Raw genomic sequence first — 13669 nt, forward strand, 5'->3', positions numbered from 1 at the left:
TCTGCAGGCAGAATGTTATAGAGCAGATTGGCAGATTCTACATAGTATACATCCAGAAATACCTGGCAATTACTGACTAAGACCTCCTACTGGACTACTAAACCAGATTATGCTCTACACCATCTACTCTATTTCAAGTAGACAGCTTGTTCAACATAAAAACTTCCCTAATATAACCTACGGATCTTGTAGCCCCCTTACGATCTCATACCTGGGGTATTCCTCTGAGGTTATGTAAATAACATCCTTATCTGATACAGATGAAGAAAAAGAAATAAAGTTCCCATTCTGCAATGGAAGTATTTCAAGTCCAATAAGATCACTGTAATTCTCATCGCTAAGTATGAACTCAAGGATGTGAAGCTTCTCATGAGCAGGTCCTTTGTGTCCACATTTCCTCAACACCTGACGGACAAGTGCTGGAGTGACCTTCTTCACCGGCTTAGTATTGTTTGTGGAAATCTGGAATGCAGCAGCGACATTGGCCGGTACCTTAGCGATCTGGGTCCCTGAGTTCTGGAGGTAGTTCAGGATAGTTTTTGTGTACTCCTGAAGTTCATCTATTTCTGTGAAGTTTACATCTGATTCCTTTAACCAGCATTTCTTGGCAGAGTATATGACAGGATTCTGGAGAAGCTCTTTGAGTAAAGGTTCCATGATAGGTTTCCAGTGTGTCTTTACTTCGTCCACCTCTGGCCATACTCTGTAAATACGATCGGCAGAGAGAGGGAAATCAGGATTTTCTTCCGTCTCCATTCTCTTGATCGCTTCTAAAATAAGAGTTGCATATGTTTTTGGTACAACATTTTTGACCAGAAGTTCATTCCATAGAGCTGCCGGATCCCGCCACTGATCCAGTTCTCGCCACTTGATGCTTCTTCGGTTGTCTGTCAAGCCAAAGAAACCACTGATATGGACAGGTAGACCTGTTTTGCTCTCATCTCCTGGAGGTAATGGAAGAAAACAAAATGCCCTTCCAACAAACTGTGACTCGGCTCCCTTTTCCTCTCCATTATGCCACAAGGGCATGGCAATTCCAATAGTTGGGACAAATTTAAGGTCATCAGCATGAGAGTCTAGTTCAGTGCAGATACCTCGGCCTCCGACACTATTGCACACCAACCAAGAGGAGGTTTGGGTTTCTTTGACACTTTCATCCTCTGCAACAATGTTGACGTGATAGGTGACGCATGTTATACTATTGCTCGGGACCCCATTACAATAATTATCAATGGCTGCTCCTAGGATTTTAATAGAGTTAGGTCTATCATGTTTTAAAAACTTGCTTTCACTAGCTGTGACACGGAAAACCAACTTTTCAGATCCATCCGCTTCTCGAATGTGCAAGGACACTTTTTGGACATTCTTCAGAAATAGAAGCACGGTGTCTGCATCTGCTCTGAAGGACTCATATAGTTCGAGAACTTTTTCTTTATTGTAAATATTATGACTGAGTAATGAAGGCTGGACACGGAGGGGGAATCTAAAGAAGGTTCCTGGATAATAACCTTCCATAAAAGTTTCTTTAGTGCTCCCAAAAATGTCAATATATGGGGCAAATTGGTCAACCAATTCACTTATTTCTTTGCTGTCTTCTTTGATGTTCCAACATTGGCCAGACTCATGGCGTCCAAAAAGTACTTGGTGCGGGTCCAGCATCCCAATCTGATCACCACTGAAAATACTAGGAACATCTGAAAAAAGAAACGTAGAACCAAAAAGTTTAGTCCCTGGGAATTCATGATGGTTTATCAGAAGTAAAAAAGAATCCACTAATGTTAATGGACTAAATTTGTCTATTTTCATTAACTTGTACCGTATAAGAAGTTATTCAGCAGAAAAAAAATGTGCTGAAAAAAACCCTAATTCCACTTATACTCGAGTCGATTAAAAAAAATTAACACTCTGCTCGCCTTTCCGATGCCTCTCCAAGGTCCTCTTCTTGCTTCTGGTGCTCCGGCTCTATTTTCGGGTCTCTGGGCAATGTCGGCACCCACATTACGAAAGCAGCTGCTTGCGCTGGTGCCCAAACAATGACATCGGCAAGCGACACATGGGGACCCAAAGACGGAGCCGGAGAACTGGCAGGGGCTGGCTATATATATTGGGGAGCAGGGGCTTGCAGGCTTTATACTAGGTTGTATGGTCTGGCAGGCTATATACTGGGGTTGACTGACTGGCTATATACTTGGGGAAGAGAGCTGGCTATCTTTATACTGGGGAAAGGGGGCTGGCTAGCTATATAGTAGGGAAAGGGGGCTGGCTAGCTATATACTGGGGGTATGAGGCTGACTGGTTATATACTGGGAGGATGGGGCTGGCTGGTTATATACTGGGAGGCATGGGGCTGGCTAGCTATATACTAGGGGTATGAGGCTGGCCAGTTATATACTGGGTGGTGGGGGCTGGCAGACTATATACTGGGTGGTGGGGGCTGCCAGACTCTATACTGGGAAGAGGCTATGACCAATGCATTTTCCACCCTCGGCTTTTACTCGAGTGACTAGGCTTTCATAGTATTTCGTGGTAAAATGAGGTGCCTCGGCTTTTATTCTGGCCATCTTATACTCAAGTGATTAAGTTATAGAAGCTATTAAAATGGTTGTCCCATCTAGTAAATGATTAGCTATAATCTGCGAAGGGAATCTGTATAATTTCTATGTAGCGCCACCACAGGGAAAATAAAGAATAAACAATAAAATTTATAGGGTATTCAAGTATTGCATGCAGCTATTGGCTCCTTCAAAGCAAGAGACTCTTTTTATAGCTGCTCCTTAATCCGGCAAATAGCTCAACATGGTATCATATTTGTTATCTATGATTTCTATTTACATTGCAGTCCCATATTATAACATCATATCTACCAAAGTTTATTACCTGTTATATGGTAAACAGAGTTAAATCCAATTCCAAACCTCCCAACCTTCAGCGGGTCATCTTTTTTCCTACTTCTGGCAATTTCTTGGATGCCGTGCCAGTCTTCTGGAGTGAAAACTGCATTATTGTATACATAAAGTGCGGGACCTGAGTAAAAAAGTAGACCAAGATGTAATATAAGAATATAAGAACAAACTTCTGTAACATGGAAATTCGGTAGGACATAATCCTTCTACCTATAAGAACTATCAATCGAATAGCTGAGCTCAGGGGCTTGACACAGCAGGAACAGCAAAGAGCTTCAAAAAGTTCTTCGATGCCTCTCATAGCAAAATAACATCAATGGTTGTATAACTGTATTCCCTTACATTACTGCTTATCTATTATTTATATACTTACGTACCTTGATATTGGGCCATTTCCTTTGACCAAAGGGATTCGGTCCCATAATGTGTTTCGTCATAGAGGAATTTGACTTCGCTGGCGCCAGCATCTTCTGCATTTTGAATCAGCTCCTACATTGTGCAATTGTAAAAATGTAGTTTAGTATTATAGACATAAATGATACTAAGCAGGTCTTCCAATTACATGGACTACCTCTGGATTTTACTACCTTTTGCTATGGCTACATTCATAGCACATTTTTCTCCTCCAGTGTCATAACACGTCTGCCGATTTTCAACATGTATTTACAACAGAGAGCTAAGACACATCCCATTGTGTACTCACAGTGGGATAAATTGTCCTGTTTTTCCCCTCCCTTTTGAAAGCGGCAAGAGGGCTGCACACTGATTGGCTACTGCTGATGTTGTGTGATGTTACTGTCCTTATATGGACTGTGGCATCACTGGGGACCCCCCTGAGAATATTGCATCCATCGCCCTGTGCTAATAATATACATTTTTCATCATGAGAAGTTTGGGACGACATAGTTTGCTGTGTGTTCGCACCGTGACTGTGGCAATCTTCTTATAATTGTTATCTATGGCCTCCTTCCTTATAAAATCAACTTTTATACTTGTCCATACCCCTCCATCCAGTAGATTCCCAGGCTGTTACACTGTGCAGGAGCACTTCCCCCCTACCATTGCTGAGGGAGAGGGGGAGACAGTGTAACAGCCGATGAAGCCAGAGTATGAAAGGGCACTGGTAATACTTTCCTCAGAGCACTTCTGGCTCATTAGCATATATTTTAAAGTTGATTTTAGAAGGAAGGAGGCCATGGATAACAAATATATGAAGATTACCACAGTCATGGTGCCTGGATCTATAAGTAAGTGTCCCCGGTTTATCATGATGGATTGTGATGATAAAAATTAAATGAAAAGATATCATTTTTGCATTGTGCATTAATACGACAGGTCTGTATGCTTACAGCGATATCTAACATATATAGAGTTTATGTTTTTGTTCAAAAATAAAATAAACTTGCTTTTAAGTCTCTTAACAATCTAAGAGCCATAACTTTTTTTTTAATAAATAAAGCTGTACGAGTACTTTTTGGTCCCATTTTGGTTTTAAACTTTTTTTAAAGTGGGATGTAGAACGGTCATTTTTTCTTTAGGGTAAAATCGAGGGGGGAGCAGGTCCAGTCTCTCTGACTGACCTCTTAGATGTCCTGGTAATTATTGACTTGGCATCTAAGTGGTTGAATGCACTTGAACAGCATGGTCACTGACCACTGCCACTGGAGCAGTAGGAGACCTGCTGGCAATCAACATTGGGCTCTCATGGCGATTGCACCGGCACAGCTTTTGATCCCTTAAAAAGGAGTCTACCGGCAGCCTTGACCATACAAAGCTGCAGACAGTATTTGATAGCAGTCCTGGAAATCTGTGTAACTATGGATTACAGCGGGACCTGGAATTGTGGGGGTCTCGTTACATCATTGAGGGACCACCCATTGTATACCTTTAATGAAGGATGGGGGTGGAAGCCATACAAAGACACCTATAGGCTATTATGGCTGTTTAAGATACCATATCCATAGCAGCCAATAGGATGAAATAGTGCTGTCTACTATGCTGTAGTATATATGTGGCATATGTTTCCTGCTGTATACCAAAGTAAACAGTACTCTACTGTCTTCCATCTGACAACATATGCCTATAGACACATCTAAGGACAGCATTATACATCACCCTTCAATGGTGTAATTATAAAATGTAAGGACATGTATTTACCTTTAGGATCTGTCCTCCTTCTGGGTATCTCCGTAATATGTCTTTCAGAAAGTCAACAAGGGGCGGGGTAGTCTGGCCAAATTTACCTGGTAAATAAAGGAGTATATATTACATTACATTAGATCAGAATGGAATAACTGCCTGTAAGAGGCTGGTGCTATCACAAGTTTATCATTAGTCCAATGAGAAGAAGGTATCATAATTTGGTGCCAGTAACAAAAACTTCTAGAACTGGTCAACTGGTGCCAAGTAACAGTCTAGTCCTCGTTGATTTTACGTCGCTGGAGTTACACTTGCCTCCTCCTTTTAGTCCTTTTGATTGGAGATTTAAAAAGATATTTGATTTGTTAGATGTCAGGTCTTCAATCTTGGTCCTATCACGTAACTAAAAAAACAAAGACAATAATGAATAAAAGGACAAGAACATCTAGGACAAAACATGACAAATTATCCTACATAAACAGATCCCTCTTTTCTTTTTTTATTCATATTTACAGAGCATATTATATTATTTACATACACAACATACATTATTATATCTTGATAAGTTGCAACAAACAAATATAAAACTGTATTAATCAGTTACTAAACATATTAAAGTTCATATTGGAGTAGTTGCCTCATAGGCTTATGAGATCATATGTTTTTTGAATGCCATAGGGAAGGAGAGGAGGTAGTGGGAAGATAGATCTTTGTAGCCACAAAAGGTCTCTTTAAAGGAAACCTACCACTGCCCGCATGAGCCGTGACGTCACCAAGCTCTCGGCACCTATCGCGCATGCGCAGACACTAAGTCTCGCACAGCCGGCCGGCGATAGGTGCCGAGAGCTTGGTGACGTCACGGCTCTCGGCACCTGAAGGAGGAATAATTAAACATCGGAAGCCACCGCCAGCCCGAAGATGGTGCAGGGTAGCACCGAAGGGCTCATTTAAATATGTAAGAAAATAGTTTTTTTAGCTAAAGTAAAGTTTGCCGAGCCTAACAAAACTATGTGCCGGCATCAGCATTAAGTAGCCTACCGGGTGGTCTGCTCGCATGATTTCATCATGCGAGCAGTGGTAGGTTTCCTTTAAGCCAAATTGTGGCAAATTTTAGTATTGACAAATTTGACAAAATTCTGGTGTAATTAGGCCAAAAATAACTGGTGTACCACATTTTATAAATTGTTTAAGACACATTTTTATGGCTTTTCAGGCATGGGGCGAGGCTGCACAGAAAAGGGACGGAGATAATGGGGGAATTTATTTAGACTCCACCATCGTATCACACATTGGTTTTACTAAGAGCCTCTTAGTAGATCCAAAAGGGAAGTCCACTGCTCTTGGCCAGGTTTGACTGGTTTTGATCAAGTCGAATCTGGTATGAAGCTCCAGAAAAGTCTCTGGCATTTTCTGGCAGAAACATTAGCAAATTCGACTGTCCAGGGTGTTCACTCCCCATATCTTCCTCCTTTTCTTCCTGTTTTCATAAACTTAACATGGACAAAACAGAACTCATAATCTTTCCTCCACCATACACATCCCTCCCACCACACCTAACCGTCACAACTATGGCTCCACACTCACCCTGATCATTAAAGTCTGTTGCCTTGAAGCCACCTTTGACTCTGCCTTATCCTTTAAGCCTTACATACAGGACCTTAGAACAACCTGCCGCCTCCATCTCGAGAACATCTCTTGCATCCAACCCTTCCTCAATCCAGAGTCTCCAAAATTATTTGCCCATGTGCTTATCATCTTCCGCTTAGACCAGTACAACATTCTTCTCTATGGTCTCCCAGCTAACTCTCTGACACCTCTCCAATCTATCCTTAACTCTGCTGCCCAGCTAATCCATCTGTCTCCTCGCTTCTCCTCTGCCTCTCCTCTCTGCCAGTCTCTCCACTGGTTCCCCATTGTACACCCAATTTAATTTAAAATACTAACCATGACCTACAAAGCCGCCCACAACCTGTCCCCTCCGTATATCTCTGATACTGTCGCTATTGTCGTCTATGGGGACGTACATGTACGTCCCCGCAGACGGCCATGTGAATAAGCCCTTAGGATCACAAAGACCCTTTAAGGCTTTCTAACTTTTAAATAGCTTTGGTAACTATGCCCCTGTTTTCAAAGAATCTGGTAAGGAAATATAAGACAAAAAGTAAAACACAAAAATAAAAGATGTACACATCTATTCATCCTTAGGAGGTACTGTAATAGGGTCACACTATTTACCATATTATATTATTACCTTACCCTGAAGAGATGATCACCACAAATATAATGCAATACAATGCACATCAAAAAATAAAAGAATAATACTAAATATTGAATTTACAAGAATAAGCAAAGACCTCAACGATCAAATAACAGAGATCTGGAATTATCATCCATCATCAGATCACAACCTCAGTACGAGAAGAAACCATGGGGGAAGGACAAAGTACTGAGGAAAACACTGACACCGCAACCAATAAAAACCCAATCAGGAGGATAGCAAGTTAACAATACCGCTATGGATTGTAAACCTACACAGCTCGCTATAGAAGATACGGAAAGCTCACATCTAGTTCCAGGAACACAGACAAGTATTGATCAGTAGGAAGGAAGAGGCCATTGTTCAAGTTTTCAAGGCTAAAGTGTTCTAGTCAATCTAATTGATTATACACTTTTATAAACTTTACAAGAATGGCCTATAATGATATATGCGTCATGCAGATTTTTATTTTTTTTTTCTTTCCTGGAAAACCTCCTAAAAGGAAATCTACCATTTGCTTCATGCATTATGAACCAAGCATACCTTGAGAATGCTGTAACAACACTGATGCATAAACATATCTTGTTTAATACCTGTGCGGAGTGGTTTTGCTCAAAAAACTATTATAACATTCAGGACCTTGGGAAAGCTGGTTTGGATGCTGCTTGCCATTAAAAAACACATTACATGGAGCTTCCTGAACTGTCCAGACAAGACTAATCAACCTGAGCTGGATGACTCATGTACAGCAGCTGGGGGATGGTGCAGCGATTGATTACTTCTGCCTCTCAGGCACAACACAGTGTTTACATCATTCTCTGGTGCAGTGCATACTTAATGTAAGGGGAGAAGAGCCGAGCCAGGCAAAGAAGCGAGCAAGCTTCATAGTCAGAATTTTAAAATAGTTTTTTTCCATAAAACCACTCAGCACACTTATTAAACAACATATGATCCTGCACCAGTGCAGCTACAGCTGCAAATGTAAAAATCATCCCAACATCCAAGCAAGCTGTTTGTTTTAGAATAACTTTTTCTTTTATTTTCTTTGACAAAGAGGGTTTGCTTTTGTGGGATAAGTCACATTTTTCAATGGCCCCACTTTCAGGTACAAAAACGGTTTTTGTTTCATTCCTTATAAAATGTTGTGCTGCAAGACCCACAGCATAAATAATATGGGCGAGATCAGTGAGGGGGCCCTGGCAATGCAATGTGTTTTCACGCCCCAGTGACTAGTGCTGCAGTGATGGGAGTCGGATACAGAATCCAGATTTTCCACAGCATTGTATAGAGATTGTCATCATTTACATAAGTAAACTAAATCTTTCTAAACCAAATACTAGTGACAGTTTTATAGAAAGACAATTAACCTACCAAGAATTTTTGGGATGTTTATACTAGAAACCAATAAAATCCAGTCCATATAAACTTCTTAAAGCTGCAACACAGAGATCCAATGCCGCAAGGGAGTAGTGGTAACCCCTTCCATCCTATTTTCCAAAATGCACTTATTCTACCCAGAACAGCACAAGCTAAATTTTGTATGTTGCATGCAAATCTTTATGCTTGATGAATTAGAACAAGGCTAGCCTCCCCGAGATCAGAAATTAATTACAGCCCCAACACCAAGCTCAAACCATAAATATAGCACCTGAACCTAGTTTAGATACAGCACTAGAACCTAGCTCCATACAGAAACACAGCACTGGAACCTAACTCCGTACAGAAATAGTGATACATTTTTGAGACTACTCAAGTTTGTGCATTGTGAAATTAGCAAAAGGTATGAGAAACATTACAGTTTTAGGGTTGTTTAGGTTATTACGTTTCTAATATCAGGTGGATTGTGTAATCACGCAGGGCAATGAACACCAGATGCGACATGAGCAGGGAAGAGGGGACACAAACACTGCGGCAGTGAGGAAGAGTAGAGGCTCATAATTCTGCATAATTCTCGGAATCTCAGCTGTGCTTGCCTCCTCTTCCCTGCAGAAGGCTTTTTAGCATCTAGATGCCACCCTGCACTGCAGAGTTGGAGAGGGGTAGGTATATATTGTTTGTTATTTTGATATACCCTTAGGCCCATAGGCAAAAATATAATAACGGACACGCCATTTAATATATATACTCCTTTAGGCATTACGAGATCCCGTGCTGCACCTGCTCTGTGACCCAACTAGGGAATTACATCATCAGGCTGCAGCCATTGCACTGCTTGAGTTGTCAGCAAAAAGAGGAGGACACAGTGGGACCACGGGAGAGGTAAGTGGTATTATAATTGTATTACAGGGGGCACAGTATTTACTAATTTACTGCAGGGGGCACCATTTTCATTTACTACTTTAGGCACATCATATGTTCATATCCTATAGGGGCATAATATATAAAACATAACTACAAAATGTATTAATTTATTACAGGGGGCACATTATATATTAATTTATTTCTGTGTTTCTGTACGGAGCTATGTTCTGGTGCTGTGTTTCTGCACGGGGCTAGGTTCTAGTGCTACTTCTACATATAAAACTTGGTTCTGGTGCTATATTTTTTATTTGAACTTGGTGTCGGGGCTGTATTTATGTTCGGACCTTGGTTTTGGTGCTGTATTTACACTTTAAATTACCTAAAAAACTGCCCTGCCAGTACAACTATGTTCTAGAATCTTAACGGGAACCTGTCACCAGGCACCTTTTTTGAGCCTCCTCCATGCCCCCACAGACAATAGCTTATCCCCAAATTGGTTTTATAAAACTTCTGGCATTAGAGGTTAAAACAATAACTTATTATTTACCCGACTCCCTGTCAGCTTTTGTTCTGTGTCCCTGGGGAGTGTTCAGCACGGAGCAGAGCCCCCTTGCCACTACCCTTTGGAAAATGCTCATCTGATTGGGAAAAAAAGTAAGGAGGAGTAGGGTTTTTTCCCCCCAAGTTCACAGATGAGCATTTTCCAGAGGTAGGAGGGAAGGGAGGTGAACTCCACACTAAACACTCCCCAGGGAAACAGGACACAAGCTGGCAGGGAGTCGGGTAAACTTTAATATAAGGTATTATTTTAACCACTAATGCTGGAAGTTTTATAAAAACAGTTTGGTGATAAGCTAGTTATTGTCTGTGGGGACATTAGTGAGGATCAAAAAGGATGCCTTGTGACAGGTTCCCTTTAAGGAAACACTCTGGCAAAAAGAATACAATGTATTCTAGAGCAGGGACATACAGTATCCCCCATCACCAAAGAGCACATGTATGTTTCATGCAAGGCCCCTCAGGCTGTGCATAAGGCATCATATAGAAATAATAACTGGAAAGTCCCTTTAATTGAATCCAATTTAATAGAAAATAAGCCGAGAGATGTTGGAGCATAGCTATAGCTGACCTCATCTAGGCAGATCTAATCTGCCCCAATTGGAGTCTCCTCGCTTTGACCTCCAAAAACACTGGACACCTGTTTCACATCATGGAGGAGTCACGGAGCGGCTGCTCTAGTTGAATCAAGACGTGGCATCCAGCCAATCTATGTAATGCTATATCCCCGTTTATGATCCTCCATGGAAATCAAAGACACATTATATCAGAGATTAAGTCAATATGATATTGGTTATTTAGAGGAGTTATAGAGAATTTGGAGATACCAGGCTGTCCATAGAAATGCATGGCTTATATAAGACTGGGAGTTTAGGCCCCTATGCTTACATTATAATTCATGTCCAACCCCTTTAAACCTTAACGGTCTTGCAGGTTAAGGTTGCATTGGACCAGCGCACGCAAAGCGGTCCTTCTTGCAACTACACAGACTCCATAAATCAATATCATGCTTTTCTATGGTCTGTTTTACATGTTCCTGTACCCACTGACCTCTTTGTTCTGTAGTAGTAGACGCTGCTCTGAGACAGGAAAATCCGTTTCCCTGTAAATCAGCTTTTTGATGTCCTCGATAACAGCGGAGGGGGGCACCTCATAAGTCCTACAGCCAACATACTCATGTAGGACAGTCACCCTGGACAACCTGCCGAGATAAAGAAATCATTATAGCAAAGCAGCACATAAGGGCAATAAACGTGACTGCAGAAGTACAAAATCGTGAAAAAAAAATTATGAAAATAAAACATACTGTAAACAGTCATTTACTGTAAATGTACCAAGCGTTGCCATCTGTTTGTATTTGATAGGTGGCGAGCCATGTGGCACCCTCATATCACTTCACACTCACATGGCGTCTACTCATTAGGACAGATGGAACGAGTTACTGATCCCCATCTGTTGGTCAAACACTATGTCCTCTATAGAGTTACATTTAGGAAGCAATAGAGAAGGTCAGGTCAGAGCCAATATGCCACCTATCAGCACCTTATTAATATTAAATGATAAAATCAGAAATAAAAGATATAAATGGTGCACAGGGAATGATTTGTTGATATAAAAAGTAGAAAACAAAAAAAAAATTAAAAAAATTCAGTCCCAGCTAAAGTTATGATTAAATGAATGAAAGGTTCCACTTGAAAGACAATACAAAACTTTTAGGAGGTTGGTCAACTCGGATGGAGACTCTTGTCCAGAGACATAGTTCCAGTGTATTTCATTTTAACATGCTCCATCCATTAAATGTGAATGGCCAAGTAACATGCAAGTCTATACGAAGGTAGAGGGATGTGGGGAGCTGTCATCCATACCATGGACGCCTGTATATCCGTGTCATTAGGAATAGATATCACTTGAACATGTGTTTAACTAACAGCTATCGGAAATAACCGGTCAGGTTAAGGTATCAAGTGCTGGGAACAGTCACTAACTTTTTATAAATATAGAGATTTGATCTGTAGCACAATAATCTTGACTTGACTTTTGTAAATATTACAATACATTAAAATGATTAGATTGTGAGCCACATTGGGGACAGGGACCGATTTGGCAAGCTCTGTGTAGCGATGCATAAGACCATGATCTTCGACAGACCAGATTTTTAGTTCTTCCATATTTTTAGGAACACAGGCGGTACCCTACTTAAGGACACCCGCCTTACAGACAGACCCCTCTGCCCACTGTAACCTCTGGTGAAGCTCTCTGGATGCTTTACTATAGTCCCAGACGGCAATGATCAGCTGTAAGGAGTCTGTAATGAAGCTTTATCGATAATCCTTGGTCCCATTACAGCAAAAAATTTTGAAACTCCTATTGTCACTGGGAAAAAAAAAAAAATTGTCTGGAACTACAATTATAAAATATACAGTTTCGACTTACATCCAAATTCAACTTAAGAACAAACCGACAGAACCTATCTTGTACATAATCCGGGGACTACCTGTAGTGGTCATCTTCTTTGATATTACCACTTTTGATGCAATTGTAGGGGTCTTTTCATAGATCGGGTTTGTGCCACATCAAATGCAGCTAAGGGTTGCATTTAAAAGTATTTGTAAATTTTACTGCCCCCCATCACCAACCCCCACCTCTCATTGGTTATAACATTCAGCATAGGTGAGGACAGCATGGCTGCTTTATATTCTTGGGCCATTCCAGGGTTAAGAGAAGAAGTTCCAATGATGACCCAACCATGGAGGTTTTAGAAGTAGACCGCAAGCTATAGGCTAGGCCAAAAGATTGTGGGTTTTTACAGAGGATTAACATATCTTTGTGGCTTCTGCAGGTTACCCCTGCAAATCATTTAGATTAGTGTAAGTTGACTTATAAGAAAAAATTAGATTAAAAAAAAACATACAAAAATGTAGAGTTTGTAAAGAAATAATTTTATATAAACTGGTCCAGAGAAGAAAGCAGTTGAAGATTTTTTCCACTTAGTTCCTTTCTGTGTTGCCAGTTCCATCACCTCATATATAAATATTTTAATACACTTCCAGCGTTAACAAGTAGATACATTTTTAAGCCCAAAGTGGAGATGGTCAAAAATGACTCACAATCCCTGTGTACAATCCCTGTGTAACGCCTTCCACCACTATCCAGTAGGACAATGGTGTCACTTGGAAGGAGGACCCTAGGAGCTTATTTAATATAATGAAAAGCTTTACAGTCCACTTGTCCTCATTTTACGAAGAGTTTCCCCGCTGAGCCGGTCAGATGCCAGGAATAAAGGTATTTTCCATCACACGCTAACAGAGTGCTCGTAATATGTTGTGGTTTCTGGAGGAGAGAGAAAATGGAGTCAATGTGATCCACATGAGTCACCGGCGTGTATGAAGGACCTTTACTTACAAGACTGTAGGGGCACGAGTGAGTCAATGGATATGAAATGTAAAATGTTTAACATAAGCTATAACTCTCTATGTGGATAGATCCTGTAGATCACACTAAAGGTCCATTATATATATTCATTATACCAAACCATGTAGCATGTATCCAAAAGGTCATGTTTGACAACAGA

At 40.8% G+C, this 13669-nt stretch overlaps 1 protein-coding gene across 1 annotated transcript in view; it reads right to left on the reverse strand.

Moving 5' to 3' along the window:
* Positions 1-13669, reverse strand: part of SACS (sacsin molecular chaperone) — a 49760-nt gene that overhangs the window by 18141 nt on the left and 17950 nt on the right. The window contains exons 3-8 of the mRNA XM_072134302.1: positions 11149-11299; positions 5358-5445; positions 5061-5146; positions 3281-3392; positions 2878-3024; positions 212-1694 (exon numbers count right to left, since the gene is read on the reverse strand). Of these exons, the coding sequence (XP_071990403.1) occupies positions 212-1694; positions 2878-3024; positions 3281-3392; positions 5061-5146; positions 5358-5445; positions 11149-11299 (2067 nt within the window). The remainder of the gene's footprint in view (positions 1-211; positions 1695-2877; positions 3025-3280; positions 3393-5060; positions 5147-5357; positions 5446-11148; positions 11300-13669) is intronic.

This window comes from Engystomops pustulosus, chromosome 2 (genome assembly GCF_040894005.1).
Source record: "Engystomops pustulosus chromosome 2, aEngPut4.maternal, whole genome shotgun sequence".
Classification (NCBI taxonomy): Eukaryota; Metazoa; Chordata; class Amphibia; order Anura; family Leptodactylidae; genus Engystomops; species Engystomops pustulosus.